Consider the following 19,693-nt stretch of genomic DNA (forward strand, 5'->3'; position numbering starts at 1 on the left):
TTTTAGGTGTAAAATCTTTCTTTGCCCTTGTTCCTGTTCCCACCACTTGATCAGAAATGCACACTCCACAAATTGATCCCTTGGCGCCATAGGCGATTGGCAATTAAAACAGAACGCAAGAGATACTGTTCTCCAAGGGTCTCGCAGCTGGTGTGGGCGGGACGACACTCAGGGCTTTGGTCACAGGCTATTTCCAGCCTCTGATAGCAGTTGTGTTACTCATGTCTCATTCACCCTCTCCCCTCGGCCTCCCTCCCCTTCCCTCCGCAGGTCAAGGCTGGTGACAGCCCCCATATATTTAAAGAGGACGTGAGCCCCCTTAGGCAGTCGAGCCGACAGAGACCGCACAGGCAGGTGAGTGGAGCGAAGGGCATCAGGGCTGGGGGTGGGCTGGCCTGGTGACCAGCTGAGACTAGGAAGGGTCCCGTAGAGTAAGGGAGTGTTTCACGTCCCAAGTACCAGCATCCATTCTGGTTCTGTGTGAGGAGGCTCAAGTTATGCTCGATTCTAAATGGACCTAGCTGTCTAGAACATTCCTAAAAGGGTGATTAGCATTTGGGGGCTCAAGGAAAACCCACAGAGAATGAGTAAGGGATTATTTTTGGTCTAAAACTATTTCCATTATTCATGGAATCATGTTTCTTATCGTCTTAGTCAAAAGACCTGCATTCTAGTCCTAGGACCATGTAAATGAAAGGATGTGTGACTTTGAGAAAGTTCCTGCCCTCAGGGTCTTGGTCTCCTCTGCAATGATGGATGTGGACATGGTGACAGTTTTCTAAACTGTAAAGCACTGCACAGTTACAAAGTGGTTGCAATAGATACGATACAGCAGAAGCCAGCTTTCCAATGCGCAAAATACAAGGATTTGTTCTTTTCAAAAGGTGTGGGTGAATGACTCAGATGTCTTTATTTCACCTTACCCTGTCTCTCACATAGGTAATACTCAATGGAGTTGTTGATTTAAAATTGATTTTATATCCCAAGGATGTTCAGCAACTGGCTTGCTTTTAATAATTTGAAACTAATAAAAGCAAGACCCAAAATAGACATTGCTGTATTGAAAACCCATTAAAAACTCTGTTTCCTGGGAAGATAATTCCCAGCTGGGGCTGAGGGGTGATTCCCAGTGTTTCCTCTAGGTTTCAGTAAAGGATTTTTTTTTTTTTTTTTTACATCCCAGTGAATGACAGGCATGAGTGTGACTGAGAATAAGAAGTGGTTTTAAACAATAGTCTGAGTGGAGCTGCTGCCTTCAGATCAAAGCCACTGCCTCTAATTTCTGTTTCCTTCACTGAGCTGGGGAAGTGACTCCCCAAGAAGGAGGGGTTGGGGAACAGGTCTGAGGAACCTTGTCTCTCTGCAGTACAACTCAGTGCAATTCAATGAGCTTGTACTGACCATCTCATGTGTCGGAACTGGCGGGAAGTAGATGCATCACTAATGCAGGGAAGGTTGGGCATCGACATGGACAGGACAAGAAAATAGGGAAGAGCCTGTGTCTTCAGTTGACTTTTGGGACTGAATCTCACTGCTGGGTACATCCAATTCATCACAATTTATGTAAAACTGCTTTCTGACCCAGAAAATGTCCGGGATTCTTCTGGCTTGGCTTTGGTTCCATTCTGAACAACTCAGTCATTAAAATGAGCCCCGGGGACTTCCCTGGCAGTCGAGTGGTTAAGACGCTGCGCTTCCACTGCAGGGGGCGTGGGTTCAATCCCTGGTCGGGGAACTAAGATCCCTCACGCCAAACGGCACGGTCAAAAAACATTAAAAAATAAAATGAGCCCTGGCTGTTGGCAGAGCGTACAGCCGACCCCCAGGCTCAGTGCCCTCTCAGCGGGCAGACAGGTGCTCTGCAGCCCCCGCATGAGCCGTCCATTGGAGATAGAGGGGCCAGGCCAGGGGGCGGGGGGAGAGAGAAGGAAAGTGCGAACAGGATCCTTCAACAGGCAAATTGCCACGGACTTCTTGGAAGAAGTGGAGACAGACTCTTGGTAGAATACAAATTCAGAAATCCTGGGAACTTGAAGAAGGAAATAGAAGAAAGCAAATAGCATCAGTCATAGAGGCCGTTCAAATTCTAGCTCTGAACATCACTTCTCTGAGTTTCCATTTCTGAACAGTAAAATTAAAGTAAAGCCACCTATCCCAAAGGGATTTGTTAGAATCAAATGGGATAAAGTATAAGAAAGTACTTTGTAAGTCTAATAAAACTGTACAAATATTCAAGGCCTTGGAGGAAAGGCACAGGGCCAAACCTGATGGGTTGCAGGAGGATTTCCTGCTAAGTACAAATGTGATGATAAAAGTCCAGAGGTCAGAGCAAATAACAAGCTGACAAGGAGTTAGAAGATGATTAATTTGTTTTACAAGAGGAAGGACACAGACAAGGAATATAATCCACAGGAAATATAGCTCCTGAGGCAGGCAAACTTCCAATCATAAGTGTGCCACTCAGATGTCTGGGAATACTATACCCAGAGTTGGCCTTCACGGCCAAAGAGAAATGTGATGCCTTCAAATGTGAAAAACTGCAGTTATTCATCACAATGAAGGAATGCAGGAGAAGAGACAATAATTGTCTTATTACTGGGACCAAGGAAGATGGAAGCTTTTCGGAGTCTCATCATGGACCTCATCATGGGAAAGCGTAGATCGTGATTTGTTGGTCGTTTACTGCCCTGTGCAGGCGCAGAACAAAATTAGCCTATTTAACTGTCACCAAAAGTCCTGCAAGAAGTCATTCTTCAGAGGAAGTAACGAAAGTTCAAAGAAGCAAAGTAATTACTCAAATCACACGGCTAGGAAGTGGCAGAGCCAGGATGTAAACCAGGGCGCAACGTGGTCTTAAAAACAAATTATAAAGGCCAGGAGAGAACAAAGTGAGTTTCTGAGAGTAAAAGTCAGCCACACCTCAGAGATAATTTCAGGAAAGATATAATATGACCTGTGCATTACAGCCTTAGTTTAAGGGGCAGGTGTGTCTACTCTGAATTTTAAAGGGATGAGAGCTGGGTTTATTTCTGTGCTGGGATTAAGCAACCTATCTCCCCAGGCTTTGTGAAAGGGCCTCTGGAAGGGGGACTTCATATATCTGTTCAGAAGCTTAGGAGGAAGCCGCTGACCTTGAATGTCCTACACCAGGGAGCTGAAGGCCATGGTCTCCCTGGGCCACAGTGACTCTGTTTGGGTTCACTGCTTCCCTTCAAAGTCCAGAGCACCGGAGAGGTCAGCTGGTGGTAGGCACCAGAGCTGCCAAAGTGAGAAAGCGGGTGTCCCGGGGCACAGGCTCAGGACCCTGCCTGATGTGCCGTCCCTGGTGCCAGGCACCCTGATCCCCCCAAGGAGGCTGACTCTCTCCCTGGCCTGGCTGCATCTGTTCTTGGGCACAGCACACTCTCAAGGCTGAGAAACAGAGTTGGTTCACAGTCTGAAGAGAAGGGCCATGGAGAAGGAGTTGGAAAGATTTACTTGTTTTAAGAAAATGGATTTTAAAACCATTTTGGAGATAAAATAATAACAGTAATAATGAAAGCAACTAAAATTATTAAATACCTGCTATGTATCAGCATTGACGTATAATATCTTAGCTATTATTATTATCTTATTTAACTGAAAACAACCTTCTAAGACAGGTCTTCTCATTCTCTCTTTATGTGCATGACGACACTGGGCTCAAAGATTTTGAGTAATTTGCCCAAGCTTGAACAGATAGTGTTTTTTGAAACCTGGCTTGGTTCTTTCCAAAGTCCATGCTTCCCCACACCATCCGTTTTACCTGGATTAAGAGACTAGAGAAGAGGCAGTGTTTGAGAGGAGAAACTAACTACTGGGCAGCTTTTCTGCAAGGTGAGGCTCCAGTCACCGATCAGATCCCTAAACCTGTCTCAGGGCTTGAAGGACCCTTGAAGGGGGCTTCACTACATTACAGCCACTTGGACACCCGTCCCCTGCCAAGTTAAATCAATAGTGAGAAAGAACTCTCCAGCCCCAAAGGAGCCCTTTCCATGTGTGAAGAGCACTGACTCTTAGAAAGTCTTTTATTTTACTGAACTGAATTCCATCTCCCTCTTTTACTCCCACCCATGAGTATTCTCTCTGTCCCATGGAGAGACAATGGGTCAATCAGATCCCAATTCCCATCAGCTGGGAAGGTTGGTTAACGGAGGTGCTGACCCTTGTCCCCTCTCGAGTGTGTTGTAAGCAGGAACATGGGACACAGAACCAGCTTAAACTGGGGTTTGAATTGTGGTTCTGCCGCTTACTGGTGGTGGGACCTCAGACAAGTCACTTAAGCCCTCTGAGCCTCATTTTTCTCATCTGCAGAATGGGGATCACAAAATTTGCTCCGCAGGGCTGTTGTATTTAAGGATAGTATATGTATAGCAACTGACACATAGTAAACAATAAATAGAAGCTAATGTTAACATAAGAACACAGCTTTGGAGTCAGAGCGACCTAAATTCCAACCTAGCCATGTGACACATACTAGCCATGTGACCTTGGGCAATGTAATTTCCCTGAGATTCCATGTCTCCATCTCTAAAGTGAATGTTGTAAAAGCACCTGCCTTGAAGGGTTGCTGTGAAGCTTAAATGAGATTTACCATAGGGCCTGGCCCAAAGGCTGGGCATCAGACGCTATGGCTTTAATAACAATATTATTATATTAGTAATAATTGTGATTATCATTTAGATTCCAGATATGTGTTTCTATGTTCCAAAATCTTTGCCTCAGTCAGTGTAGACAATTTAACTCACTATGTGGAATCAGGCACCTAATAGGACAACCAAATAAACCAACACTGAGATGAAAACAGCATTGTCGCTGGAGGTCTCTGCTCAAAGCCATAGCCTAAGGTTCCCTCCCTGGTTCTTTAATGGACCTCTAACAAAGAAAGAACAGAATCACTGAGCACCCATTTTATCTACACCACCCACTTTTGCCCTAAGGTATCACCTTTCAGCTCCACAGTTGGTAGTTTAAAAAAAGAAAAACAGAGTGTTGGATTAGGAAGAATGTGCCCAAGTTACACAGTACAGTTATACTTTTAAAAATTCAGACTGATACGTGACAACTTAGAGTTGTGGCAGAACTCATTAGCTCTTACATTTTATAACACTCTGTAGTTTACAAAGTGATTTTACTCACTCGAACAGCTACCGTCCTCCCAGCAATAGTGAAATAGATGGGACTATTATGCCTGTTTTATAGAGAGGATATTGAAGTTCAGAGAGCCTGCATGGTTTTCTCAGATCACACAGCTTCGAAGAGGCAAGACAGAACTAGAACTCTGGCCTCCTGCATCTGGTTTACAGCCTTCTCCAGCCCCTACTATAGCACATTCTCAGTATAATCTCTTCCACAGCATTATTCGTTATGAAATCCACCCAGGTAAGTCTCTCACTGGGATCTGGGATCTAAAAGTCTGGAGTCCACTCTCTCCCTAGTTGACATCACAGGGTCCTGCATTCTGTTTCATCCTCCTAAATTCGACTGTCCCCCATTTCAGTCCTGACACACTACTTTGTGACAACACAGCCATCTCTGGGACTGGCCCAGGGAGTAGTGCCAGGTGATGTGATGGAGACTGTGATCCTGGTGACAAATGGGGCTGAGTGACGGGCAAGCCTATATTTGGTGTCCCACCTTCAGTGACCCTTGCCTGTGCCAGGCAACGCTGATAAACAAATGGCCCACCCCTTGGTATCTTGCCAGCGTAAACTCGCATTCCAGGCCTGGCTAGGGGAGTGTTGAGACACAGGAATTCCAAAGCAATGCAGGAGGCTGAGAAGGTTAGATATGTAAGCCAGGACCTACATGTGCTTTCAAATCATAGTGACTTAATTAGCAGATTGGGTAAACTGAAATAAAGTGAATAACAATGACTTACCTTTGAACAGCTTCTCAATGCTGCTTTAAATTCCATCATCTTTCCATGACCTTCACAGTGATCCTGTGAGGAAAATGCAGGACATAATATTATCATCATTTTTGACCCACGTTAAGGCCGCAAGGTCAAGATTAGAACTTGTGTCTTCCAATTCAGGATGTTTTACAACACACGCTGCCTTTTGGCCTTTGGGCATCTGAAGAAGAAATCAGAGACGTCGTCTGTGTTAGGCCCCCATAGCTACATTTCCATCTTTAGAAGTGGAACTGAGCACCTGTTTAATTGAATGCTTATGGATTTCTATTTTGAGTTTCAAGTCCTGATAAATGTATGTCAGATATTTATGATCACTTAATAACAACCTGTGCCAGGCTCCATTACCTTGTGAATAAGCTATTATCTGTAATCTTATATGCACTTTGGAAAGTATCATGTGTGGACAATTGTTGAAGACACACACACACACACACACACCCCTAAGAAGCATATCTCTTTCCCATTAATTTGCAGGACATGCCAATGAAATCTCCATTGAAGATTTGAAATGAGAAATTTGACCTGGGGCTGTTTTCATTGAAAATTTTCACATCATTAATTTCACAAGTGTCACGGTCACATTCCTGGATATATATTGCATTTCTCCTCTATTTTATATTTTGTTGAAACTCAGGACCAAAATGAACACGAGGAAAATTATGATTCTACCCTTTTCCAAAAAAACACACCATCTTTAGTCAGAGAAGGGTGGATCTTGGAAAAAGAAGTTGGGTAAAAAATTACCCCCAAATGTCTACTTTTTATGCCTCATCTTGTTTGTACATGAGATGGCAATCTTGAAAATCTATTCTGCCCCTGAAAGTAAAAAATAAACAATTTGGGCTCTTTTAGGGCTTATTAAGTTCTCCATGCCTTTCTGTGTGCTCTTTTCTCTGCCTGAAATGTCCTTTTCCCTTTTCTCTATGTGGTGAACTCTTATTCACCCTTCAAAACCCCATTTAGATGTGATGTTTTCTGTGATCCTCCAACAACTCACTGCTTTCCTCCCCAATCTAAATGTCGGTAGCCATTCCCCCCTTTGAGTTTGCATAGCACTTCTCATAAGTCTCTTTTCTGGTACAGAGTATTCTGGTTCTTGCCTATCTTTCTCACTAGAATGTAGGCTTCTCAAGGCTAGGGGACAGGACACAAATTACCCATTTTTATAAGCTTTCCCCTCCTTCATTCCTCACCGAGTAATTAGTGCAGTGTCTGACACATGATAGGTAGGTAGTAAATGCATGGTGATTAAATGAATAAATGAATGAATGAATGCAGACTTGATCCCAAGCCTTTCAATTCAAAATCCATTACTCTTCCCACTAAACAATCTGAACTATAGAAATAGTAGCACTAAATGTTTCCTTTTAAAAAACTTATTTTCTAAGATTTTACTGAATAAAAAGAAGAGCCTGATTCTCTGAGAAGAAGGGTAGGATGTTCCTGGCTAACTAACCTGCTTTTGGAAGCAGGAAAATCTCCTTGCAGGACATTTAGGTGGAGAGCTTCCCTTTGGTCCTAGTATCTGTTTCCATGGTCTGTTTGCTATTTACCTTCTGTTTCTTAGCAAAACCTGTCTTTCTTACGAGGCTGGGAGACACAATCCAGACCAGGTGGCCCAGGAGGCTTAGTGTTCATTGCCAACTATTATAAGAAGGTGACTAGCTTCCCAGAAGGGAAAGAGAAGGTCAGAGGCAGCCACTTGGAATTGTCTGATAGTGCTTGGTGTCAATGACAAGATGACACACCAGGCTTCCTAGAAACCAAAGGATCCCAGAGAAAATTCAGCCCCCCTGGGGCTGGCAGGATTTCAGATTTCACTGAGTACTGATGGCTTATTTTAGTTCCGCTCTGGGGAAACTGAAAACTGGATTCGTACTTACATACAGACACAGAAGGAAAGAGAAAAAAGTTTCTTGATGTCCCTCCTTGCCTAGTATTCCTCAAACATAATTCTCTAGTGAGGAGACAAGGATGGCCTGGGGCTGGCTCTCAGCAGCTTCTGGCAGCAGAGGGTGCTTGGAGGGTGTGGAAGGACCGCAGGAGCATCACCTGGCTCCCGTGATCACACCTGTCCCTGTGAGCTCTGACAAGTACCTTCCTGCACATCCTCTAAACACCACTGTGAAGCAACAAGGAAAAGAATGACCCTCTTCATAGCATAGGTGGGAAAACAGAGGTAAAGAGAAGCTATGAAGTGCATCTCGATGCACATGGCAAGCTGCCGTTAGCCCTGAAAGCAGGAGGACGTTTCCAAACCACTGATCTAGTGCAGTGCCAACATGGCTCATTGCCCGGGCAATGATATTTCTTAAACAGGAATTAATGGATAGATGAAATCAATCTGAATAGAGTTTTTATATATTATGTATTTTTAGCAGCAAGATTAGCCAAGGCTTCGCTAACCGAAGGGTGGTGCCCTCCTCGCGGCATCAGCCCTGCCTGGAGTCTTAGAAATGCAGAATTTCCTGCCTCTCCCCAGATCTACCAAACCAGAATCTGCATCTTAACAAGATCCAAGGTGACTCAAGAAGCACTGAGCTAGATAAGAATACCATTTTCATAGGTTATTCCCACTTCTGATGGAATAATTTTTAAAACCCTAAGTGGAAGAAAATAACAATACTGAATATTTGCATACAATTTCAGATACACAAAACTAGCTTATCCATTCCTTCTAAGGACCCTGTGAGGTACATAAGAGCAGGGGCTACTGAAATTTAACAAAAGAGGAAACTGAGTCCCAAAGTGGTAAAGTGACTTGCTCAGAGCTTGCTCTGAGTATCTGAGCTTATCCAATGACTTACACACAATAACCATTTGCTGAAGGAATGAATGAACCATCAACAAACTGGGGCTGGATCCTGGTCTTCAGACCACAGCACTACTAGGGATTGGTTCACTCTTTTTTTTTTTTTTTTAATTTTTATTGGAGTATAGTTGATTTACAATGTTGTGTTACTTCCTGCTGTACAGCAAAGTGAATCAGTTATACATATACATATATCCACTCTTTTTTAGATTCTTTTCCCATATAGGCCATTACAGCGTACTGAGTACAGTTCCCTGTGCTATACAGTAGCTCCTTATTAGTTACCTATTTTATATATATTAGTGTGTATGTGTTGATTGGGATTGGCTCACTCTTGAGGTTGCCTAAATTTAGGGTATTTGCTTTATGTCCTGTTAGACTTGACCTTGACCAGAGAGTCTTCAAGATGCCAAACTGGGGCGGAGGAGCGAAATGCGGAGCCTGCGGAAAGGCCGTCTACCATGCGGAAGAAATCCAGTGCAATGGAAGGAGTTTCCACAAGACCTGTTTCCACTGCAGTGAGTTGGGTGAACACCATGACGGCCCCTCAGCACTTCAGAGTTCACACTTAGTCACAGATACTGTGTATCAGTAGTTCTCAGAGTATGGCCTGGGGGCCAGCAGCATCGGCATACCCTGGGAACTTGTTAGGGATATCACTTTGGGGCCCCACCTAAAGAAGGGATGGTGCTCTCCTGAGCACCCCCTCTCCAACCACTTGTCCAGCTTAGAGGCCATTTCCCTGAAGCTCAAAGTCAGAACAAGCTCCCAGTGGTGAAAACTTGACCCAGTGGCGACATTTACAAAGTGTGACTTGGCAGAGAAAGAAAGCCATCACTTATCTGCAGCCAGGATGGACTTGGCTTGATGTGCTGTCCCCACAGGCCAGCGGTCACTGAAGCCAGCTGCAACTGGTCTTTCCTAAGAAAGAACCTGTGTCAGGCTGGGGGGCAACAGATGACAATTCTGGAAGCGTCGGAAAGGGAAGCGTTTGGGGCACCATCAGCTTGACGAGGGGAATCTTTACCGTTCCCTGCTGGACAGTTTCACAAATGTCAAAACTAGGGGGACATTTAAAACCCTGTGGTCCACCTGGGAGTCAGGCTCTACCCAACTCATGTGACTTTGTACAAGTCATGTCTCATCTCTAAGCCTGGGTCACTGGCATCTGCAGCAGAGCCAGGAGCAGAGTCTGTACCTTCAGATTCCCAGTCCAGTCTCTTCAACACGACTGCATTCTAGAGTTTCCTAGCAGCTTAATCCTATTCTAGGAGAGCAGTTCTGTCTTGGCCACTTGCCTTCTTTGCTCCCCTGCAGTAGGTCTGGCTTAAGGGTTAGCTTTACTGGACATTTCGCAGACGCCCGCTCCCCAGCCCTTCGAGACCCATCCGCCCCCATGTCTTAGCCCAGCAGCCGCAAGGCATTGCGTTGCCTCAAGCTGTTTCAAACAGAACTTCAAGGGTTGGGCTCCATCTGTTAGGGCATGGAGACGCTTCATCCTCCAGAAATAGTAGCGCTTTCTCTGCTGCGGGAGTTTCCATTATCCCTTACCTCCCACAACAAACATAATTCTCACCAAGGAATAGGGGGAAACACTGCTGTGAGCGATTGGGTGGGTGGATTTACTAATGCTTTAGGTTTTAATGATGCGTAATTCTTTTTAAGCCATCATACACATTCATCAGATTCACCATTATCATCACAATGATCCAGAAGTCATTGCTCAAGAGAGTTCATTCCATAACCCTCTGGCTTTTGTCCAAATACAGCTAGTGTTCTTTAAAAACAGTGGGGGAAAGGAATATTGGAAAGAACACTGGAGCTGGAGTGAAAATGACTAGGGTTTGAGTCTGGGCTCTACCACGCACTTTAACTGTGTGACCTTGGGTAAGTCACCACTGTGAGCCTCAGTTTCCCCATTTATAAAATAGAGATGGTTATACCTGCCACACAAGTTGTTGTAAGAAGAAAGCTGGGTTTCTTCATCTGAGATCCAGTTTTCTAGGCCTTTATTCTCCTTTCATCAACTTGGATGTCTGAGTGGGAACAGGCAACGGTGGGGATGCTTTCCATGGTGAGGGGTGTCTTGTTTTCCCAGGCAGCAGAAGGATGCCCTGTTTAACGGAGCCATGGAAGAACGATGTGAGCATTTGCTGGTGCATCCCTTTCAACCCCTGGATATTCTCCTTAGAACCTGTGGGTGGGATGAGCAGTACAGGTTTCTGCAGTGGTGGACAGAAGGATCCTGGAGAGGAGCATGATTTTCTGTAGTATCGTCACAAGAGTGGTCTGTCCACAGGTCAACCTGTAGTTGCTGGAAATAGAGGTCAGAGAGGCAGAGTCTACCTTAGCTTGTCTCCTGGCCAGTGTTCTCCAAACTTCTAGACAAATCTTAACCCCCCTACCAGTGCTGTCCACAAGATACATAATGCAAGCCACATATGGAAACTTAAATTTTCTAGTAAACTTACTTTTAAAAAGGTGAAAAGGAACAGGTGCAATTAATTTTAAAACATTTAACCCAATATATCAAAAAATTATAATTTCAACGTGTCACCAATATACACATTATAACATCATGTGGCGGGTGAGTGGCTACGGTATTACACAGCACAGTTCTGCTGCGCCTGTGTGTGAAAGCTAGTCAGAAGCCAGGGAGTGGCTATAGAATTGGCCAGGACAAGACAGGGTATAGGCAGTCCTGGAGTGATGGGAATGAGCACTGGAGTAGGAGTCAAAGGACCTGAGGCCAGTCATGGTTCTGCAATTTACCACTGTATAATCGTGGACAAGTCACTGATCTTCATTCACACATGCATGCATGCATGCATTCATTCATTCATTCACTCAACAAATGTTTACGGAGGACTAACTCTGGGCTAGGCTCTGTGCTACATTCTGGGGATATTAAAACTGTTTTGCCCTCAAAGAACTCAGAGTATAGAACATAAATGAATAGTCAACAAGTTGTTCTGAAAAAAAAACAAAAAAAAAACAAAAAAAACCAAGTTGTTCTGGAGATTAGTAACTGACAGCTACAGGAAGGGCAGAGACAGGTATATACCTTATACGCTCAAATATAAGGCAAATTCCCCCCAAAATTATTCCTCATTAAAAGGGTTTGCCTTGGCTTCAAAGTCTTATAAAGTCTCTCATGCTACAGGAGAGTCTCTCAATTACTCCATTTATTTAAACTGTTTTTTAATAGAAATTCTTACAAACAATATTGACATAATTATTTAATGAACTCCCATACGCCTGTTTCCCCAGCCACATAACCACCAACCTCTGGCCAATCCTACCTCATCTACAACCTTATCTTCTTCTCCCACTCTTGTATTCAATAACACTTTTTTTTTTTCAGTAAATAACCACTTGAGAAAGGCATATTAGCCTGAAACAACTTCATTCAAAGCTGGATTGCTTATAGAGGTCACTTGATGGAACTGTTTTTTTAAAAAGGAGGCAAATAAATTGAATGCCCATATATTATTATTCCTGGGGGTATGACCTCACTATTACAAAGCACTGAGTATCACCCTAAACAATCTTTAAGGATCATCATTACAAAGCGATACAGCAAGGTATTAGGCTGTGGAGATACTACATACTTTTTAATGCTGCCCTAATATTATTGCTAATAGGTACTTCTTGCTGAGATACAATTTCCAGGTGACAGCCTCCTACTCAGATAAACAGGGCTGCCTCTAAAAGACACAGACAGAAGTGGGGATAAGCTGCTCTGGAGAGCTGGGTCAGCTGCCTCAGAAAGACACTGTTGAGAAGGGAGATGCTGATGTTGAAGACGCAGAGGAATAATTTGGATACAATTGTTTCCCGAATTTGTGTCAGATTAGAAAAAAGTTAACATCTCCAAATCCATATATTGTTGATTTATATTATTAAATTAAATGTTACAAGCAGGTATTTGACACTTCCATTTACATCCTTAAACGTTTATTTATTCAAGTTGGCAAAAATTTTTCTATTAATAGAAAAATCTAATTAATAGAAGATTTTCTATTAATCTTCTCTTTGGAAAAATAGGGGATTGTCTTACATACTATGTATAATGTATATACACAGCATGTGTATAATAACTATACTAGGGTAAAGTATGGGGGATACTTTACATTAGGTGATATACAGTAACCAAACGGCTTGAGCCAATATAAGCCTAACAGCAGGTCTTCATTGCCTCCCCTGCTTCCAGAAGTGGATCAAAAGAGGTCTCAGCCGTAATTATCTCCTTGAATATCAAAGTGCTTTTCAAAATCCATTTTAAGTAGAGAAACTGCTCAATGCTGATTCTGATATGATTAAGAAAAAAATAAGTTCCTCCCCTGCCTCAGCCCCTCACCCCCTACTCACCCACACACATATACACTCACACTTCCCGATGTCATTTGTGGTGAGACACTCAGGAGTGCAGGTTGTCCCCGTTCAGGGACAATATTCTTAGCTGGTCCAAGATCACACACCAGGTTCCAGTCCTGGCCTCCACCTCTTTCTAGCTGGGTACCACTGAAAACATTACTTCCCTTCTCTGTGCTCCAATTTCCTCATCTGTGAAACAGGACTGCCTTGGAATCTACGACTCAGGACAGATGCTCTGGTCAGGAATCAAAGTTGTGTTCTTGGCTGGGGGGGGGGGGGCCCTTGTGCTGAGTCCCTTGGCCCCAGTCAGGGTATTGGGGGTGCAGGAAAGGGGGGAGGAATCTCAACCCTAACCCCCTGACCATCCTTTCCTCAACAGTGGCCTGCAAGAAGGCTCTGGACAGCACCACAGTGGCAGCTCACGAGTCAGAGATCTACTGTAAGGTCTGCTACGGGCGCAGGTACGGCCCCAAGGGGATCGGGTATGGACAAGGTGCCGGCTGCCTCAGCACGGACACGGGTGAACACCTGGGCCTCCAGTTCCAACAGTGAGTACTACCCTGCTTCTCCCAGCCCGTAGAGCCCCAGCTATCAGGACGGTTCATTCTGTTCCCATGGCAACCTTTTCTGGAAGTGGGAGAATGGACTCTATTGCTGACTTGCCAACAATAGGAATACTCAGTCTGACCAAGTTTTAACAATGTGTCATTTCTCCGAAGACTCTCTTTAAATTATCTGCCTTTCAAAAGGGCAATTACTTTTACACCATGGCTCTTGGTTTGCATGTCAAGAGAAAACCCAGAATGTACAGATGTTCTATTGTTTGACCTTTGCAAAACTGCATGGTCTCTTTTCTTCCCCGTTGAGCATTTTTGTGTAAATCACATAAATATGGCAGGGACGCAACGGCCATCCTCTGTGCGCTTGTCACTGAAAGATTTCTTCCCTTGGGTTGTAAGATGATTAACGTCTGCATCGCAGTGGGGAGTGGCTCTGTGGGGATGGGCTGTGCCTCAGGAGTAAACAATTATAAATTTCTGTAGGTCTCCCTTGCTGCCTGTTGCCAATACAATGTTGAGGTTTCCCCAACATTATCCTAGGGAAGCCAGGATTTCACACTGTGCCACCTCCATCTACCAGTCTGTTCTACTTGATGATCATGCTGACCTCCATCCCAAAACTGAGTATATAGACTGACGGTCACTGGCCTGCAGCTGCTGTCTGGCCAGCTGGTACCCGGGGGCTCAGCTCTGTGGTGGGACTGGCAGAAAGGCCCAGCCCAACTGAGGCAGTGTCCCCCAGAGAATAGTGAGAGCATCTGAAGAGTCATCTGGTCCCTTCCAAAGAGAGTAGCCCATGGTAGAGCCTGGAAAACTGCAGGGATGTGTGATTAGTCATATAAATTTTTCTCACTACTCAATCCCAACCGGAGATGCTATTTTAAAAAGAAAGATGATACCAGCTGCATTCTCTGCCTCACATTACCCAAAGTTCACTCTTCTACGTTAGGGCTTTCCTGTGGTGCTGCACAGCCAGGAAGAGTCTGGAGACCAGGGTTTCATCCCAGCTGCACCAGTTATGAGCCGCTAACCTTGGGCACTTACCCCTCTGGCCCATGCTCTCCTCCAGCTAGCCCTGCCTACTCTAGAGGGTTATGGTGAGGCTCAAACGATAAACGTACAAGGAAACACAAAAAGATATGGAATCACGGGGTTATTATTGTGCCTCTTTCTTAGACTTTGCTCTCAAGAGGACAGGGGACCTTTGGATGCAGGGTGACAATTTGAATTGTGATAAGCATCAGCTCATTGGACTATGGTTTGTTTAGTATCAACTGTCAAGATCCCATCTTGCCCTGTAATATTTTTACTCATTTTGGAAAGCAGACCCATGGGTTTCAAGATGGTATAGAAAACCCTAAACGAACAATCACAGCAATATAACAAGGGTAATTATACAAGCTAACATACGTGGAACACTTGTGAAGTGCTTTACAACAGAAAGGAAAGAGGTAAGTGAATTCTGGCTAACATTCATTAGCCCTTACAACAGGGCAGGCAGGCACTGTTCTAAGTGCTTTACTCATGTGGCCTCATTTAACCTTCTCAACAACCCTGTGAGGAAGGCACTATGACTATCCCCACTTTCCAGATGAGGCGTCTAAGGCACAGAGAAGTTAAGTAACTTGCTCAAAGTCACACAGCTAGTACTGTTTGCCAAGGGGAGTCTATAGGTTTCATTCACTTGTCAATTTCCACCAGGTCCCCAAAGCAGGCACGCTCTGCCACCACCAGCAACCCTTCCAAGTTCACTTCGAAGTTCGGAGAGTCGGAGAAGTGCCCTCGATGCAGAAAGTCAGTCTATGCTGCTGAGAAGGTGATGGGAGGTGGCAAGGTAAGGACTTCTATATGAGTCAGATGGGATACTGGGAGGAATGAGAGAAGAAAGTAGGAACTGAGGGCGGGTGGAGGCCAGACCCTCCTTAGCTCCCGGGAACCACTTAGGAGCCACCCATCCTTACCCACTTTCCCGGGCTGTGACTGTCACCCTGCAGTGCTCTAGGAAACTGGAACTGCTGGAATTCGATGCAGTAAGTGTTAACCCACTAGGAGGAGGCACCCAGCTAGGAGCTCTGGAGAAACAGAGGCACACAGGCTCCCCTATCCTGTGTCCACAATCCTTCCAGAAAAGTGTCAGCCCTGGGAGCTGTCACCACTGCATAACTCAGCCTGCTATTGGCATCACACTGATGCACAGAGCAAACACCCCACAGCAGTGAGAAGCATCCTCGCTCACAAATGTCCTGGCAATCGGGAAAGTCATCTGATGTCTGAGACAGTAACACACACTTGTCTACAAGCTCCAGTTTCAGGCCTGAAGCCAGGGTGTTCACTGAAGGATCTGAGCCTGAAGAAAGACAAAAATCCTGTTTATACTAAGTAGGGGGAGGAAGGCCACGGAGAGTGTCTGACTCCAAATATAGGGGCAGTCTCCACCCCAGGACTGGCCATTTAAATACAGGTGAGGACCCTGGGCTGTGCCTGGAAGACACGCAGATATGAAGAAGGCAGACAGTCTTCTGGATGATCCAAGCCACGCAACTCTTTTCCATCAGAAATACAGGGAGAGTATCAAAAAGGTTACAAATAATAAACACTGGAGAGGGTGTGGAGAAAAGGGATCCCTCCTACGCTGTTGGTAGGAATGTAAACTGGTGCAGTCACTATGGAGAACAGTATGGAGGTTCCTTAAAAAACTAAAAATAGAGTTACCATATGATCCAGCAATCCCATTCCTATGTATCTGGAAAAGATGAAAATTCTAAGTCAAAAAGATACATGCACCCCAATGTTCATAGCAGCACTATTTACAATAGCCAATACATGGAAGCAACCTAAATGTTCATCAACAGAGAAATGGATAAAGAATGTGGTGTATAGGGACTTCCCTGGTAGTCCGGTGGTTAAGACTCCATGCTTTCACTGCAGGGGGTGCAGGTTTGAGCCCTGGTCAGGGAACTAAGATCCCACATGCCACACAGTGTGGCCAAAAAAAATTTTAAGAAAGAATGTGGTGTGTATATATATGTGTGTGTGCTATATATATGTGTGTGATATATATACCACACACACACACACACACTGGGATATTTCTCAGCCATAAAAAAGAATGAAATAATGCCATTTGCAGCAACATGGACGGACCTAGAGATGATCATACCAAGTGAAGTAAGTCATACAAAGACAAATATCATATGATATCACTTATAGTGGAATCTAAAAAAATTGATACAAATGAAATTATTTACAAAACAGAAATAGAGTCACAGATATAGAAAACAAACTTATGGTTACCAAAGGGGAAGTGGGGGGGTGGATAAATTAGGAGTTGGGGGTTAACGTATACACACTATTATATATAAAGTAGATAAACATCAAGGACCTACCTACTGTATATCACAGGGAACTATATTCAGTATCTTGTAATAACCTATAATGAAAAAGAATCTGAAAAAGTATATATATATATATATATATATATATATATATATATATATATATATATATATATATATATCACTTTGCTGTACACCCGAAACTACTACAACATTGTAAATCAATGATACTTCAATTGAAAAAAAATACACAAGGAGTTAAAATGAAGTTGAATTCCCTGGATGATTGCCCATTTCTTCACCTTTTTTCTTTTTTCATTTTATATTCAATATGTTACCCACTGCCTCAAGTCCAAGTTCCCCTCTCTTCAGTATTTTGGATCTTCTAGAAATGGGACGCCCTATTCTATTTAGTCTGTCCTGAAGGAAAACATATGGAAATCACCTTGATCTATTCATTTTTAGGGGTCCTAAGAATCGCTGGCCAAGCCCATAGCCAGAATAATTATTCCGGGGGCCAATTAGGTGGGTAAATGGTTAAGAAAAGGGCACTCCTTTACATGCTGCTGGTCAGGGGACTTCACACGGAAATAAATGCCCTGCCTGCCCTATTAAATATCGAACTGCCTATTCTCCTGTGCCCTGCAGCCTTGGCACAAGACCTGTTTTCGCTGTGCTATCTGTGGGAAGAGTCTAGAGTCCACGAACGTCACTGACAAAGATGGGGAACTTTATTGCAAAGGTGAGTGGTTCCAGAGGCGCTCTTGAGATGTTTTCCCAGGGAGGGTTCTTGGCAGGGGAAGTTGTGTTCCTGCCGAGAGCCTTGTGTCTGCCTGGAGGCATGGCTTCTCAGCCTGAGCCAGGTTTGAGCTCGCAGGATGGGGAGCAAAGCCACCTAAGGGAAAGTAACCTCCTGCCTGACCCAGCTCTGGTCCTCTCCATAGGGACATCTGGGGGGACCTGATACTTATAGATGCCCAGTGGTTCCTGAGCACCTGGGGGGAGAGAGGACAAGGAGCAAGCAGTGTCCTGACTGGCCTTGGAAGAGGCCTTAGGTCTGGACAAAAACATCACATTCCCTTCCAAAAACCTGAACACTCTGTCCACTTGACTGGCAGATAAGGGTGACAGCGTTGCGGGGTGTGCGGATGAACTGTGTTCGGCCTCTCCCGAATTTATCAAGACACATCTATCTCCTTCCTCTCTCCCTCCCTTCCTTCTTTCCCGGCCCCCTTCCCTCCCTCCTTGCTCTCTCCCTCCTTCCTTTCTGACATTTCTGTTTCTGATGTGATCACAGAAAGCGAACTGACAAGCTGGTTTCCCTTCTGGTCCTCACAGCTCTGCCCCTAACTGCCTCCATCATCCCTTTGTCTTGCAGAGAGGCAATAGAGGCTTAGCTCCTTCCTAATGCTACGAAGAAGAAGGGATGCTTTAGGGCCAGGGCACTGTGTCCTCACCCTCAGAGCCTCTCCTAGGCCTCTTCTGTTTCTCAGCGGGGTCCTCCCACCCTTTCACTCAATGATGGTGTCTCAGGATCTCCAAATGTGTGTGTTAAGAGTTGGGGAGAGGCAAGGGGGAGGACACTACTAATGAAGACTGTAGGTGGCCCAGCTTCTCCCAGGATGAGACAGGATGGAAACTGATGCACTATCTGACAGGGGCTGCCTTCTCCTGGCAGTAGAGGTACAGAGGGTTCTCAGCATTCACAGGCCATAGAATTCTAAAATGTTGCCGCAGCCAGTAGGGAGATCAACCTATAGAGAAGTTAACTGCATTCCCAAGTGCTACAAGCTCTAGCAGAGGGTGCTACACAACGCAGGGCGCAAAAAGGGGCAAGTGATTGGCTGGGGGTGTCGGGAAACCTTCTTAGAAGAGAAGCTCCCTCTGGGCCTTGAAGGGTGAACGTGGGTTTGGGAGGGGGAGTTCCAGGAACAAGGAGCAGTGAGTGCAAAGGCACCAAGGCCAGGCCATCATGGCTCGTTCCAGGAACTGCAAGCAGTTGTGTGTATCTGGAGGGCAGGCAGGGAGGCGGAGGCGGGAGGGGATGAGCCTGGGCAGGCAGCCGGCAGCCAGATTATGTCAACTCAAATGAGAAAATGTCTCTGAACACACCTAGCGAAGTGCAAAGAAGTATAAACAGTTTTATTAGTGGATCTAAAATAAATACAGTTCAATGTGTTTAAAAGTTAACTTACAAAAAAAAAAAAAAAAAAGTTAACTTACAAACACATTTGTCAAAAGGATGCCTCTTCCAGGTAAAAGGACTGTGCTCAGACAGAGGGAACTGAAATGATGGTGCTGACCAACCCATTCTCTCACCCGTCCTCTTCTCTCTCGTTCACAGTTTGCTACGCCAAAAATTTTGGCCCTACAGGTATTGGGTTTGGGGGCCTTACACATCAAGTGGAAAAGAAAGAGTGAAAAGTGCACCATTTCTCAGGTCTCTCATCAGCCTAAAGCACTTGCCAAGCATCCTACCCAGATGGAAACCCCTCCCCAAACATTCTTTTGTTGGTAGTTGGACAGTATTTCTCTTCAGAAGTAATCACAGTCTTTACCCGAAGTTAGAAGAGATCTTTGGAAGAAAATTATTAAAAGTCTAATCCGTAACAAATGCTTTATTATTTACAATACCTGGGGTGGGCGAGGCCATAAATAAAAGTTTAAGTGGTAA

The 19,693-nt window shown here is 44.6% G+C and overlaps 1 protein-coding gene across 1 annotated transcript; it reads left to right on the forward strand.

The window, feature by feature from the left end:
* Nucleotides 1-240: 240 nt before the first annotated feature.
* On the forward strand, nucleotides 241-19,693 carry CSRP3 (cysteine and glycine rich protein 3). Its single transcript, XM_007174824.2, has 6 exons — nucleotides 241-354; nucleotides 9,126-9,265; nucleotides 13,504-13,672; nucleotides 15,386-15,518; nucleotides 17,668-17,761; nucleotides 19,364-19,693. Exons 2-6 carry the CDS (start codon nucleotides 9,154-9,156, stop codon nucleotides 19,438-19,440), a joined length of 585 nt encoding a protein of 194 aa, XP_007174886.1. The 5' UTR covers nucleotides 241-354; nucleotides 9,126-9,153; the 3' UTR covers nucleotides 19,441-19,693.

This window comes from Balaenoptera acutorostrata, chromosome 9 (assembly GCF_949987535.1).
Source record: "Balaenoptera acutorostrata chromosome 9, mBalAcu1.1, whole genome shotgun sequence".
Lineage (NCBI taxonomy): Eukaryota > Metazoa > Chordata > Mammalia > Artiodactyla > Balaenopteridae > Balaenoptera > Balaenoptera acutorostrata.

Excerpts from the sequence above, each read along its gene's own strand:
- CSRP3 (XM_007174824.2), top strand. The coding sequence starts at position 9,154 with ATGCCAAACTGGGGCGGAGGAGCGAAATGCGGAGCCTGCGGAAAGGCC. Across the intron at positions 9,266-13,503 it reads CAAGACCTGTTTCCACTGCA|TGGCCTGCAAGAAGGCTCTG; the intron begins GTGAGTTGGGTG and ends TTTCCTCAACAG. Across the intron at positions 15,519-17,667 it reads AGGTGATGGGAGGTGGCAAG|CCTTGGCACAAGACCTGTTT; the intron begins GTAAGGACTTCT and ends TGTGCCCTGCAG.